The sequence below is a fragment of the Quercus lobata genome, chromosome 3 (genome assembly GCF_001633185.2).
Source record: "Quercus lobata isolate SW786 chromosome 3, ValleyOak3.0 Primary Assembly, whole genome shotgun sequence".
NCBI lineage: Eukaryota > Viridiplantae > Streptophyta > Magnoliopsida > Fagales > Fagaceae > Quercus > Quercus lobata.
Window position 1 is genome coordinate 55,896,361 of NC_044906.1, and position 15,411 is coordinate 55,911,771.

At 33.5% G+C, this 15,411-nt stretch overlaps 2 protein-coding genes across 2 annotated transcripts; both read left to right on the plus strand.

The window, feature by feature from the left end:
- The first annotated feature begins 1,274 nt into the window (after window positions 1–1,274).
- LOC115981930 (very-long-chain 3-oxoacyl-CoA reductase-like protein At1g24470) lies at window positions 1,275–7,504 on the plus strand. The gene is made up of 3 exons (XM_031104369.1): window positions 1,275–1,974; window positions 6,153–6,222; window positions 7,128–7,504. Exons 1-3 carry the CDS (start codon window positions 1,337–1,339, stop codon window positions 7,371–7,373), a joined length of 954 nt encoding a protein of 317 aa, XP_030960229.1. The 5' UTR covers window positions 1,275–1,336; the 3' UTR covers window positions 7,374–7,504.
- A 3,855-nt stretch (window positions 7,505–11,359) lies between these two features.
- On the plus strand, window positions 11,360–15,219 carry LOC115982358 (very-long-chain 3-oxoacyl-CoA reductase 1-like). The gene is made up of 3 exons (XM_031104932.1): window positions 11,360–12,443; window positions 12,563–12,632; window positions 14,706–15,219. The coding sequence occupies exons 1-3, from the start codon at window positions 11,803–11,805 to the stop codon at window positions 14,958–14,960; spliced, it is 966 nt and encodes a 321-aa protein (XP_030960792.1). The 5' UTR covers window positions 11,360–11,802; the 3' UTR covers window positions 14,961–15,219.
- The last annotated feature ends 192 nt before the right edge of the window (window positions 15,220–15,411 follow it).

Sequence of the window (15,411 nt, forward strand, 5' to 3'; positions counted from 1 at the left end):
AGCCTAGGGTGTGATGAAATTTATGCATCTATGAGTGAAATAATTTTTTAGTATAAATATCATCAAACCCCTAAATATTTTTGTAATTGAAAAATATAGCAACTTTCAATAATTAGGAATGAAAACTATTAACTTCTACAAAACAAAAATAGAAGTATATATTTCATCACACCCTAAGTTTTTTTGTAATTGAAAAATGTAGCAACTTTGAATATTAATGAATGAAATTGTTGTTATGATTCAAACCTCACATGAAGTGGTTGTTATCTAAGAAATTGTTGTAAAAAAATTTCTTTTGTAACAAAAGGCACATATATATCATTTGTATAATTTTATGTGAAATTTAATTTACATTTTTTTTTCATAATTATTAATTTACTTCATCAAAAATGTTATGAAGGTAGTTGCTAAATTTTAAATTTAAGCTCTTTTTAACTTTTGTTATGAATGTGTAGTAAGTGGCTATCTTTTAGTATTTAAAAACTAAATTTTAGGATTAAACAAAAATTGATAATTGTTATTAAGCGCATGCTCAAGGGTTTTTCTATTTTTTTGAGTAAAAGTCAATAATTTGCATCCATTATAACTTGGGATTACTATATTTTTCAATCACAAAAAAATCTAGGGGTGTGATGAAATGCATAATACTTATCAAATCACAAACGCATAATACTCATCACACTTCTAGATTTTTTTTTGTGAATGAAAAATGTAATACTCTCAAATTATAATAGATGCAAATTATTAATTTTTATCAAAAAATAGAAGAACCTCTGAGCATGCATGTAAGCGTGTGCTTGGAGGCTAGAAGATAAAAAAAAATGTATAGAAATTCAGGTGACAGATGACATTGTGAATAGACTTTAAGATTTACACGTGATCTACTTTACCTAGCATCGTAGAGTACTTATGAGGGCATTCATTCTGCTCAACCATTCAGACTATAAGCTTTTTTTTTTTTACTACCTTGGTTTGGTTTTTTAACAAAGAGTTAAATTAATGGGGGTACTGAGTCATCAATTTAAAATAGGAGAACATCAGGCATACGTAGATTGTGTGAGTAATTAAGATCAAACTTAAGACAATTAGAGCTCTAATTGTCTCAATTGGATGGGAAGAGTTGGGAGGACCATCCTCAGGAAGTTCCAGTAATTTCTCCCATGTCATTACTCCTTATAGCAACTCAACCAAACACCAGAGAAAAAAAAAAAAAAAAAATCTAGCAATTAATTAAGTAGTACTGACAAATACCAGACCCAGCTTCAAACCTCAAACAACACAATCACATCACTCTAACCAAACAGCTAGCTAGGCCACAGAAAAAGAAAAGGAAAAAATGATACCGGCATGCATTCATCACCTCACAACCCAACCATCTTGGCTTCTCTTTCTCTCATTCATAGGTTTTCTTTCCTTTCTCAAACACTCAATCTCTATTCTCAAATGGGTCTTCATCACATTTCTCAGACCCCCAAAAAACCTCAAGAAATATGGTTCATGGGCTCTTGTCACTGGTGCCACCGATGGCATTGGAAAAGCCTTTGCTCGCCAACTTGCCCGGAAAGGCCTAAACCTAATAATCGTCAGCCGAAACTACGATAAGCTCAGAACTGTTTCAAAGGAAATTCAAGCTGATTTTCCATACACCCAGATAAAGATTATTCCTTTAGATTTCTCTGGCAACATCTCAGCTGGTGTTCGTCTTATAGAGGATGAGATCAAAGGGTTGGACGTTGGCATTTTGATAAACAATGTGGGGATAACTTACCCTTCAGCGATGTATTTTCATGAGGTGGATGAGAAGGTGTGGATGAACATTGTTAAGGTGAATTTAGAAGGGACTACTATGGTTACAAAAGCTGTCCTGTCAGGGATGATTCAAAGGAAGAGAGGAGCCATTGTGAATATTGGATCTGGAGCAGCCATTGTTGTGCCTTCCCATCCTCTTTTTACAATCTATGCTGCTACAAAAGCGTAAGCATATATCAAACTTTCTCTTTCTACTCTTTTTTTTTTTAAGCATGGCTGCCTCATATTATATATTTTATAAGTACAGTATAAATCTTCTTTGGTTTTTTTCAAATAATCCAGTAATTATAACGAGGTAGGATTTAAACTCTTGAGATTTCTGTTAAAAACACGAGATGTGATTTGAATTACCAGCCTCTAATAAATACTTAAAAAATAAATAGTAAATAATTTGTAAGATAATTATAGTAAACTTTTTTTTTTTAATAATTATTGTAAACTTTATAATACTCGAATATCATGATTTAGCTAATTAGAGGAAATATTAATTGAACAAAATGAATACATTATGGTAGAGTAGACTCAGTAGAGTAGTGTAGTTGGTTGTTTATTTGTTATTTGTTTAGGTAAGGTGCATGACAAAATTTATCTGAAAATTTAATGCAAACCAAATTGTCATTAAAACCATCGATCAGATAATTTTCCCCAAAAAAAAAAAAAAAAAACCATCGATCAGATCCACATAAACCATTTTCGTACACTAGGTTTTATATATATATATATATATATATAACGATAGGGTGATAGAAATTTTCTTGTCATATTGAGATTAACTTTGCCATCTCTTTGAAATAATAGATAAAATTTGATAATTCTTGATCCAGTGGCGGTTTCAGGAATTTTCATAAGAGTAGTCATTAAGAAATTTAAATTATATAAAATCTAATAAAAAGAGAATTTCATACATTGACCAAAAAATCACAAGCACACATGCAAATACATAAAATCTTACAATTTTCTTTTAATTTTTTTTTAAAATTTTGAAATCATTATATAATAGTCTCATTATTAATGTTGCAAGCTATATCTTTTCAAAAGTGTTGTTAAATAAAATTTTTCTTAGACTTTTTCTTTTTATTTGTAAGGACCTAATATATTGTCAAGAGAACCAAAATTTAAGAACAAAATTTGGCTACAAACTTAGTTGTAGTCACTCTCACTAAATAAATTAATATTGTTATATATTTTGAAAATTTAATCGATGAATTGTATGTTCTCTATGTTCTTAAAAAATGTCAAAATTTCATATCAATCAGATGTTATTTATCATTCGATCCATAAAATTATTTTTTATGTATAATTTTAGATTACAAAAACTCAAAATTTAAATATTTGATTGACAACATAGCTATTGAACATTTATCTTATTGAAATTTTGCAAGTATGGAAGATTTAAGAATAAAATGTAATTAAATGGTGGATTTATTAAAATTCACATTCAATAATATATATATATATATATATATATTGAATAGAGTTGTAACCTTAGTCTACAATCAAATTTGTTGCTAAATTTTGTCCAAAATTTAATTATGTTGGGCCTAAAAAATATTTAGGGTGGTCACAAAGTTTTTTTAAGGATAAAAAAATCATAAATTTTTAAAATTTATACATAATGATTTTTTTTTCCCAGGTCAGGGCGGCTCTACATATATTCAATTTATAGAATACATTGCATTAATATTTGAGACTAACACTTATAAGTCTCATCTACTATATATTTTCATTTTTCACTTAACCAAAAAACAAATTGTAAAATTTTTCTATGTATCGCGTGGATCTGTTACTAATTATAGTAGTTTGTAAGCCCTTGTAGATCTAATGGGTTAATTATTTCAGTACAAGCTAGTGGAAAAAGATTTATAAGGGTAATTTAGCAAATTAAATGGAGAAAGGGCAAAAATGAGAATTAACTTATATGATTTTGACTTACATGTGATTGTTAATTAATCATAAGTTAACAGCCACTAAGAATATGGGGTAAATTTTTGATGCTATCATGCAATGGAGTAGTAATATTATAAATATTCCTCCAGCCAAAAAACAAAAAAGAAAAAGTAATATTATAAATATTCATAATTTGAGATGCAAAGTGGTATCTTATAATATAGGGTGAATTTGTGCAAAAATTGTATGTATCGGCAAATAAAATTTGGTCACTTGATTCTCCAATAAATAAATAAATAAATAAATAAACTTTGGTCACTTGCCACACGAGTCTCGCATGTTCCTGCTACAGTTAATAAAGGGCCCATTCCTTTTGTCGCCTTAGCTACCCAATACAAATTGCCACGTTACCGGTAAGTCTCTCATGCCCCTGCCGCAGTTAATAAAGGGCCCACTCATTTTGCCGCCTTAGCTACGCAATAGAAATTGCCACGTTACCAGTAATACATCAAATTCAAAGAAATGTCAAAATTGAATTATAAATATTAGGTACATTAAGCTTCGTTTGTTTGGATTAGCGTATGCGTCAAAGGAGTCTTTTTTTTTTTTTTTTTTTTTTTTTTTAAGACCAGCATCTCTTGCATTGTTTATGAGACATGAACAGTATATTAAGATAAATAAACAATATTTTTTTGTGTAAACAGTAATCGGAAATTTTTTTTTTTATTATTTTCAATTTTCAGTTTTTAGCAAAATAAACTGCATCCAAACACACACTTAGTCTCATTATGTGCATAGGATTTTTAATTTTTTTAAAATGTCAATAATTTTTATTCATCCTAATTTGGGGTTAATAACACACCCTCAAATTATAACTTAATAAAATGTTGAGCTTAGTTAATGTCAAACACAAATAAAACCTAACCACAAGAGAGGATATGATTTTTGTATTAATTTATGCCAGAGAAAAATTATAACTTAATAAAATGTCAAGCTTAATTAATGTCAAAGGCAAAATATAACCTAACTAACAACAAGAGTGTAAATAACTTTTGTATACAAATCGTACCTTATGGAAAATAGTATTCTTCTTCTTTATAGGAATTGTGTTCAGTGTGGAAGAAAGAAATTTATAGTTAGAGACGTCAACATTTGAAGGTGTTAGGTAATTTAACTGGTGATATTTTCATATATATTGTATAATTTTTTTTTTTTTAAAGAAAGAAAATGAAAAGACGACCTCCAACCATGTATTCAATAGGCCTAATGTACAGGGGCAGAGCTATATTGTTCCTTGGGGGCCATGCCCCCCTCCCAAAAAATTTAGAACCGGCCCCCAATTATTTATAAAATTTCTAGTTGGTCCAACGGATTTTAGTTAGCCTCCTCAATTGTCTAAAACTTTATTATCTATCCACTCCAATTATTCCTAAGATTTATAGTTAGTCCAAAAGATAATGACTAACAGTTGAAATTCTCAATTATCCAAAAAATTTATAATTAATCCAATGGATAATAACTCACTCTCTAGCATCATTGACAACCTATTTCCCAACATAATTTTAATTTTTTTTTCATCTTTAGGTACCTATAGAGATTTGTTGTAGCGGCTAGTGCCAGCCCATTGCCCCATTTTCTTTCTTCTCAACACAAAAAATCCTATCTCAACCAAAATTATTAATCCATTTCTTTTCCTGGTGCAACATCATCTTCTTGACTCTTTAAAGAAGTGAATATGCAAGTGCATTTTCTTCTCTATCTCTTTTATCAATCATCATTGTTATTTTACCATTAGTATTATTTTTGTTTCGAAACTTCTACCACTATGTGTGTGTTGATATGCATATGGGTATTTAAGGTTTTTTTTGTTCACATTTTTGTATTGCTATCTTTATTCCATTAAAGATCGTTAGGCATAATTTTGATGTGAACTGTTCTTTTATTTGATTTTTTTTTTTTTTTTTTGGTATTTGTCTATAATAAAGTATATAATTTTTGTATGTTCATTAATATTTAAGAATATAACAATATATCAAAGTTAATAATTTTGTATTCAATATGAACTATGGTTAATATATCAATACTACAATTCGGCCCCTCCAAGTAAAATTTTCTAGCTACGCCCCCTACTAATGTAGTGACCAAAAAGGTCAAGAGGCGTAGCCACATGGACGAGTGTGGGTGCAATGAGGTGGGGGTTTGCAATCTATGGAATCACATATCGCCTAGGTGTGGTAAAGGAGAAGGTTTTATATGTGGGTTGAATATCCAAAATATTAACAACATGTTTTCCCTTACTTGGTGCTACAAAAAAAACAAATCCATGAAAAGTATGAACCCCAAAAGGATAATATTGTTAATATGAAGATTAAGGCATTACATATGGTATCAATCCCTTGCTTGGTTTGCTATTATTGTATCCTTCTTTTGATTTTGATTTTGATTTTTTATGGCAGTTATATTGACAAGTTATCAAAATCTCTAGATGTGGAATACAAGCATTATGGAATTGACGTGCAATGTCAGGTAACACATTCTAAATTTCTCATGACCTTTTTTTTTTTTTTTAATTTATTTTTTGAGTGAATGAAAAAATGAAGTGTTTAACAATCCACTAAAAAAGAGTTTTAAGGAGTCCTTAAAGTTGAAAATAGTTTTAAGGTTAAAGTTAATTTTAAAAAAAATTCAATTTACAATTCATACTTTATAAATTTAGAATTTTATAATACTATTAAGTGTAATTAATTTGCCAAATACTCAAAATACTAAAAATCTTTCCAATTAAATTTTATATCACAATAACTTCAATGGATGTCGGTTTTGTTGCTTAGAGGCTATATGAATGATCCTACATCACAAGAATTCTATAAAGTAGGATCATAGAATTTTACGTTCTATTATCTAGGATTTCAATCCCATGTTGATCCTAACCTCCTGAAATATTCTACACCGATCTAAATCTTTTATTTTTATTTTATAGGATGGTAGGATTTTAAGATTCTAAAATCCAGGATCAGGATTTTGACAACCATGATTTGCACAATTCTAGTTACTATTATTTTCAATTCATTTTTTACTAGACTTTAGTCGCATGTTGTGTGGGTGTGTGTTGAGTCCCACATTGCGTAAATATTGAGTTAATATGAGCTTTATTAACAATTACAAGGAAACTAAACTATGACTTATTCTTCTTGCTTTTCATTTTTTGTAAATATTACATAAAAATAAAGTTAGCATTTCAAAATTTCAAATGGCAGGTGAGGCCGTTGGGAAATCACAAGAAAAAATTGAGCCTAAAAAGATGACTTTAGAAAAGATCATGCCTACTTTTTTTTTTTTTTTTAGCTATAGCACCATATAGGGCTGCTGTTTGTCATGGTAATTCATTTGACATGCCTAATTAAGGAAGGGTCATTGACTCATTGGCTCAGGTACCATTATATGTTGCGACAAAAATGGTGTCCAAAGTAGCTGCAATTGAGAGATCATCGTTGTTTATACCCTTGGCAGACGATTATGCAGAAGCTGCAGTTCGCCAAATTGGGTATGAAGCACGGTGTACTCCCTACTGGGCTCACTCACTACAATGGTGCTTTGCTCGCTTGCTTCCGGAGCCTCTTCTTGATTCTTGGCGTCTTTCTATTGGTATTCAGAGGAGGGGACAAATCATTGCATGAAGGAATTTTCTGTCTTACTTTGTCAATGGCGTTGAACAATTATATGCAATTTCTTTTTCTTTGAAGAATATGCAAAAATATTATTGAAGTTTGTGGATGTTACAGATCGAAATATAGCATAATTACAAATAACAAAGACTGTAATATATAGATTAATATCAAAATGAAAATTAAATTAATAACAATTTTTACTAATAGAAATCATTTCTAACCATGATCATGTAAATGAAGTGACAAGGACACATGTTAAATGTGTCATTATTTTATGCATTGTCAAAAGAGCACGTGTTATCATTTTCTGTATTCACTATTTTTAAGAATTCACCTTTTATAATATATACATATCAACCAAAATCTAACCCCAAACCTAAATTAAAAACAATCCAACCAAAATATCAAAACCTAAACCTAAAGGAAAAAGAGAACCTTATCGATAGCAGCCCTTTGAAGTCTGATCTCTTTATCTTCGCCTTATGGGGTTTCTGTCTGGTGGTTTTGGTTGTCTAACGGTAGCTGTAGGCTAGTGATATCTCTCTGGACTAACAGAATATGGAATCTTTTTTTCTTTTTCTTTTTTTTTTTTCCTTCGATATGACCTATTAGTTTATTCCTATTGTTGATTTGTTTGTTTTTTGTTTTTTGTTTTTTTTTTTTTAAGTGAAATGTTTTAAAATCAAATCATGTACCATGTTGTTTAAAGTTTAAACCATGTGTTTAATGGTATACCATATACATGGCTTATTGGGAGCGAGCGAATTGTGGATTTGGCTTCTCCAATTATATATATAGTATATGATATAATGGATGATATCATAATAGGTTTCCCATTAAAAAAAATAATAAGAATAAATTTGGGTATAAAATCTTAGCTTCAAACGACCTTGAAATGGTTTAGCCCTTGAAATTCTTTCCAAAGTTGTTGGCCTGAATTTTATTTTTTTAATTTTGTTCTGCCATTATTTTCCTTTTCTCTTTGTGGTTGGTAGTTGTTAACCTAAGTAGTAAGTGGATCATGTGGTCTACATAGAAACACATCTTAGTTTTCCGAAGATACCAATGCTTTGAGTTTTCGTCCACAGACATTACGACAAAGCTATACCACAATCATAACACATCGTTGAACAATATCATGGATCGCTATCGATTATTACAGATAATGGCTGTGAATTCTTCAGTATTTTATGCCCCGGATTCCATCAACGGGCCCAAACCCAAGGGCAGAGTTTGGATTTTTATATTGGTCTAGAAGGGCTGCGAGAGGCAGAGTATGTGCAAAATACTCGGCCAAAATGGCCCATTAGCATTAATTTTTGAAATATTTAGCAACAGGGCACTGTTTCGGAAATAATTAGGAAAATACCACTTTTTCGGGCCCTATAGCGGCATTTTCCTGCAAAATTTTTTTATAAGTCCCATAACAGGTTCAAGGGGCCCTACAGTGGCGTTTTTAAGCTCTATAGTGACGTTTTTGGGCCCTATAGCGGCGTTTTCCTGCAAAATTTTTTTATAAATCCCCATAACAGGTTCAAGGGGCCCTATAGTGGCGTTTTTTTAAGCCCTATAGTGACGTTTTCGGACCCTATAGCGGTGTTTTCGGAAAAAGTGGTATTTCCCTAGTTATTTCCGAAACAGTGCTCTGTTGCTAAATATTTCAAAAATTAATGCTAATGGGCCATTTTGGCCCAAAATACTCTAGAAGATTAGTAAACAGTAAACACAATTTGTAATGGGTCAGATAATTGTAGTTTCAAAATCATACAATTTTAGTAACCCAAAAAAAGCAAATCACATAATAGAAATGAATTATGTATTTCCTAAATAGTTTGCCCTTTTTTAATAGGAAAAGTTAGAACTAGATTAGATCACCTTGGGTAGAGGAAAATCCATTTCTAATTTAAGTTATTTGTGACTCGAGATGTTTTGTAATTATCTTCTTCTTAATAAAGTTAATAATAATTATAGCTTTGGAATGTCATATAAGTGAGTGAATTCTTACCTTACTTCATTACCATAATTTGTCCTCTAAAATTCCAAAAACTCAACCGTCAATATTCATTCTAGATATCTATACCGATGAAAGTGAAATCAACAAAGTGACACTATAAAGATGATTAGGAGTTTTGATTTTTTGAACCCAATCCTTTTAATTAGAAAAATTGAACAATATTATTTTTGCTTATACAAATATAAGAAAAAAAATTATCAGTTTACATTGTACTATCAATATAAGATTTACATTGTAGACTAAACAAACATGTACAATCTTTTACACTTTTTGCAATATAAATTTTACATTCATAGTACAATATAAACCAATAATTATCCTAAATATAGTAGAATTTAAAATTAAATTCAAACTAAAAATCTCTTATTTGGTCAATAAAAAATTAACTCAAGGCCATCTTACTAAGTCATAAGACTAAAATAAAAACACACAATTTGGCACCCTTGTGTAAAAATAAAAAGGGGAGTGATGATGTCAAAAAAATCACCAGTGAGCCACACGGTTCTCGCACACTCGAAACAACACCTGCACAACAAAAAGAGAAGACCTTGCAAAGACCACCGGTGTGGCGCCGGCCAAATACCCTCCGAATGTCAAGTTAGGACTTCTCACAACTCTAAAATGTTAGAGCGGTGTCAATTATGCGTACCTTGGCTAGTGAGGGTATTGGAGTTTTTATAGTAGTAGAGGGTTGACCTCTTTTTCTTGCTGTAAAAGTCTTTTCTTTATAAGAGTCTTTGTAAGCGTATTTTGCGGAATCCTTTCCTTGTAGGAGTTTAACACTGAGCGTGATGTGCAAGATATTTCCTTATATACCCATGCGTGGAAACCAAGTCAAGGTCATGTCGGAATTGTCAGCTTTGTGCGTCCCCTACAGCCTTGAGCTGTCAGCTTTCCAACGGTAACGAGTTGACCCCGTCGCCCTAAAGTTCTTGATTCCCTACTGTCACTTGCTAATGGACAAAAGTGAGGCGGACGGGTCTGATTGGAACGTCACTTCACGCCACATCAGGGTTGTCAGCTTCACCTACTACCTCGTTAGGGTCGTCAGCTTCACCTACTCCCTCGTCAGGGTCGTCAGCTTCACCTACTCGCTCGTCGGGGTCGTCAGAGATTCATATATCCCCTTTACCTTATTCTCTTCAGCTCACTATTTTCAGCTTACTATTTTCAGCTTACTGTCTTCAGCTTACTGTCTTCAGCTTACTTTACTGTCTTTAGCTTACTATGCCCAAGATGCAGCCGTCAGGTATTGGGTGGAGCTGTAGACTTTACAACAAGGTTGTCTCTCATGAATGAAGTTGACAACGTTGTTATGTCCGTCGCCTTTTTGTTCTGTCATGGATTAATTACAAAATTACTCTTATCAGGGAGTATAAGTCTATTAGACACACTTGCACCTATAGCACGCAATACTTGTGACTTTTGTGACTTCGCTTCAAAACTGTGACTTGAAATTCCAGTTTTCCTATGTTTTTGGAGAGAGAGTACCATGTATACATTAAACACATTAAACTCTCAGTAATGTGTCTAACATTTTAACACCAAATCTGTGAAAGAAACTTTAGACATCCATTTTTACGCCTGTTTATCTGCACATAGTTGTACTCCGAATTTCGGGTAAAACTCGATGGTCCAAATTCAAACGACTATAACTCTTTTAGGTCGAAAGAATTCAAAATTTGTGTTCAAATTCAAGCCCATAATGTCTACTTTCTAAAACATTCTGCCTGCGTCTATCAATTCCTTACATTTCAATGGTTATTGTCGAAACTATGACTAAAGGTCACTTTTCGGCATATTTTCAAGACGATGAAGTCTCACATGTTTTGGAGAGAGTGTACTATGTATACATTAAACACAGAGTAATGTTTGCGACACATAAAATGAAACATATGATGATAGATTTATACGAGAACACCTCTAGCGCATGTGACTTGTCATGTACAAATTATGACAAAAATTGTGTTTTCCAGCATTACTCTTACACTACATTTTCCCAACATAAAATGGTGCCACCTAGTCCAGCAAAATACAGTGGCAGCTCCACGTTCTCTCATGTGCGTCGTTTTTTGATTGTTTAATTACGGTGGTTTTCCGCTCATCTACTTCACCCAACTATTTCCTCTCTTTCTGACTCTGTTGCCTGCATAAATTGAATGCCAATTGGTCTGCTAACTGTCCTATCTTAATTCCTATATATCGAACCATCTGTTAGCATTAAACACGACCAATTTGGCCATTTCCTCTTACTCTCTCAAACCCGTCCTGCCCTCCTAAATCAACCCCCAGCTAACCTTGTCAATCTCAAACCTACTCTTTCTCCCTCTCCTTACAAAAACCCCATTTGGCCATTTCTCAGATCCAAACCAAACCCAAAAAAAAAAAACACACACACACACACACACACACTCTGTTCCAATCATGCATACCTGTGTTCTAGACAAGCTCAAGACTCAACCTTTCTGGGTTCCAGTGCTTGTCACTTTAGGTTCTCTCTCGGCTCTAAAACTTTCTCTCACTTTCCTCAACTGGGTCTACGTCAATTTTCTCAGACCACCAAAAAATCTCAAAAAGCACTACGGCTCATGGGCACTCGTAACTGGACCCACTGATGGTATTGGCAAAGGTTTCGCCTTTCAATTGGCTCGGGCGGGGCTTAATCTTGTCTTGGTGGGTCGGAATCCAGAGAAGCTCACAGATGTCTCGGATTCTATTCGAGCCAAGTACGGCAAAACCCAGATCAAGAATGTTGTTGTGGACTTTTCTGGTGATTTATCTGAGGGGATTAAGAGGATTAGTGAAGCTATTGAAGGTGTAGATGTTGGGGTTTTGGTCAACAACGTTGGGGTATCGTACCCTTATGCCAGGTTTTTCCATGAAGTGGATGAGGAGCTTTTGAAGAATTTGATTCAAATCAATGTTGTTGGTACTACTAAGGTTACTCAGGCTGTTTTGCCTGGGATGCTCAAGAGGAAGAGAGGTGCAATTGTCAACATTGGCTCTGGAGCTGCCATTGTGATTCCTTCTGATCCTCTTTATGCTGTTTATGCAGCCACTAAAGCGTAAGCATAGTCTTGCAGCAAGTTCTTTCTTTCTTTGTTGAATTTGAGATAACTTGAAAAATTTTGGTTCATTTTATAGTTTTATGAGCTGAAAGGAGGTTACTTGTGTTTTTGATCAGGTATATTGATCAATTCTCGAGGTGTCTGTATGTTGAATACAAGAAAAGTGGAATCGATGTTCAGTGTCAGGTATTGAGCTTATGTCTTAGATAATCTTGTTTTGTTTTGGTTAAGTTTTATTTATGTTCAAATGATTAGTTAATAACTTAATATCATTTTTCTTAGAATCCCATTTCCTTTTATCTTTGTACATTTCTTAGATTTCTTTTGGTGATACAATAGTTGTCTTGAGAAGGACAACATAGGATGGAAGTTTGAAATTTAGATTTGTGCCATTAATATTGAACAAAAACTACTTCACACTTTAAGCCTTGTCCTTGTCGAGGGTATTGTAGAAGAAGCCAGCTTTTGGTGCGCTTTTGAAGCCAAATTAATAGCCTATTCAACTTGAAGCTGTTAGACCTTCAAATGGAATTGTCGGCCGCCTAAGAAAATTTAGTGGTATATGGCAGCCCCGTGTCCCATGCTAGGGGCAAGTGGCTGTGATTGGTGAATTATATTAGTGTGGCCTATTGTCATCTAACATAAAGTTTTTAATGCAATGAGGATACTCAATCTATTCACAACCTAATTTGCTTCCTAGAATATTAGGTAAAGTTATCTTTTCTTGTTTATCCATTTCAGATTGACGGTTTATATTGTAGACAACGTTGCTTGTCTTAATTTGCTTATTAGACTCATTAGGTAAAGCTTGTCTTTCATTGATTTCCTTTTCATATTAATTTATCCTTTTAAATGTGGCATGAAGGATTAATAGATTGTTTAGCTTAGCTATGGACTGGGGAAACAGAAGAAAAAGAATGCCTATGTTGACATAAAAATGTAGTCTCTTTATTTTTTTAGGATAATGATAGATAGGCTATAGATTAAGGGGTGGGCCATAATCAAATATCTTTTATTATTTTTAGAAAGTAACAAGAGGTCCGGCTTTGGTGGGATGGCAAGCACCTCCACCAAAAAGCAATAGGTCATGGGTTTGAGACCTGGAATTAGCCTCTCCAAAAATAAAATTGGGGGTAAGGTTGTCTATCAATCATCTCTCCCAGACCTTGCAAAAGTGTGAGTTTTTTTGTACTGGCCTACTGGGTTTCACCCCCCCACCCCCTCTTTTTTTTTAGAAAGTTACTGTTAGGGAGTTAGGTAGCTTCATATATTATTGAATCATGTTATTGATAAATATAAGGGGTTGTTGTCTAGTGCAATGATAAAAGGCTTGGGCTGTCAAAGGCAAATGCAAAGATATAAGCATTAATAGCAGGCAATTTCATGCAAAAAAGGCTAGAAGGTAGGACCAAATCCAAGCCATCCCTCCCAGCCCCCTTCATTTTGATTATAGGTTAAAACTCTATCTACTGAATCTACTGATCATAATAACAACTTACAATATTCTATGCAAATCATATTTTGTCCTTCAATAGGTCATGAATTTTACATGACACCTTCTACATGGTCAGACTTTGGACATTTCATGCGCCCCCCACCCCACCTTTTCCTTCCCCCAACCTTTTCCCAGTTCAAGTTTGTTTTTAAGTTGGACTGCTCATTCTGTGTTGGTATCATGAGGACTTTCTTTTATATGCTTAAATATGGGATGTTGGATGAGTGGATAATGCATTTCAAAATTGGGTTCATTTATGATGAGTTCGAGGCAGCTTCGAATAAGTGCAAGATAAGGAAATATCAATGGGATGGTTATATTCAGTGACCAATTGATGTCACCTGTAATTAGGAATGATAGACTGCTAAACAAAAGATCAAATAGAAGTAACTCTAGAGGACATAAGTTTAGGCAATGAAAAAATGGGTAAGTGATGATATGGACTCACATATAAAGTGAAGCAATTTGCTTAGTGAAATGCAATGCTTTGCATATTTAAGATATATGTTTTTTTTTTTTTAATTGTTGAGTGACATACACACTGATGGGTCTTGACCCATGCTATTACCTTCCATCCCATTATTGTGGGAGGAGGAAATGTCATTTGAACTAAGCAGATAGATGCTTTTCTTTTGGGTGACTATTTTATGTCAAAAGCATTTAGCTTATAGACATGCAAAAAAACCTGTGTTGTGAACTTTTGTTCGCTTATCACCCTTTGTATTGCCTTGGTTTATGTTCTCTGATCAATCCTCTGGATGCAGGTTCCGCTATATGTGGCAACAAAGATGGCATCAATCAAGAGGTCCTCCTTCCTTGTTCCATCAACAGATGGATATGCCCGAGCAGCTTTGCGTCACATAGGCTACGAGCCTCGTTGCACACCTTACTGGCCACACACCCTCCTCTGGGCTTTGGCCTACTCCTTGCCGGAGTTTGTTGTTGATGCATGGCGGCTGAGGTTTTGCCTTGGTATTCGAAAGAGGGGACAACTCAAGGACTCAAGGAAGAAGGAATAAGCCAGCGTCTTGCTCTAACTTTTATCAGGGATGGCTTCTTAGTCAAGTACATTGGTGGATTAAAATTAAGAATGCTAATTGTATGGTTGGAGTTCACCTTGCAATTTCATTAGCATTATGAGAGTTTGGTTTCATGATAGACTGTTCTTCATTTTTCCTCGTCTCTTAAAGTTTGATTTTATGAATGTTATAAATGTGGTCCCCAAAGGGTGGTTTTAGTTTCCTTCAATTTATTTCTTCATGTCAACCCTTGGTTCTAGTTTGGCGCTACATTTATTGGGTTAGTTGAATATGTTGGCAGAGTTGGTTACTAAATATTTTTCATGACGATTTCGTTCACGCAAAAGAAGCAGATCAAGCACCCGTTGCACTCATGTTTTTAAGCTCTCCAGAAGTACAGATACGGTTGCAACAACTCCTACCCGTGCACTAATGATTAAAACAAGCAACC

Excerpts from the sequence above, each read along its gene's own strand:
- LOC115981930 (XM_031104369.1), top strand. The coding sequence starts at position 1,337 with ATGATACCGGCATGCATTCATCACCTCACAACCCAACCATCTTGGCTT. Across the intron at positions 1,975-6,152 it reads ATCTATGCTGCTACAAAAGC|TTATATTGACAAGTTATCAA; the intron begins GTAAGCATATAT and ends TTTTTATGGCAG. Across the intron at positions 6,223-7,127 it reads GAATTGACGTGCAATGTCAG|GTACCATTATATGTTGCGAC; the intron begins GTAACACATTCT and ends TCATTGGCTCAG.
- LOC115982358 (XM_031104932.1), top strand. The coding sequence starts at position 11,803 with ATGCATACCTGTGTTCTAGACAAGCTCAAGACTCAACCTTTCTGGGTT. Across the intron at positions 12,444-12,562 it reads GTTTATGCAGCCACTAAAGC|GTATATTGATCAATTCTCGA; the intron begins GTAAGCATAGTC and ends GTTTTTGATCAG. Across the intron at positions 12,633-14,705 it reads GAATCGATGTTCAGTGTCAG|GTTCCGCTATATGTGGCAAC; the intron begins GTATTGAGCTTA and ends CTCTGGATGCAG.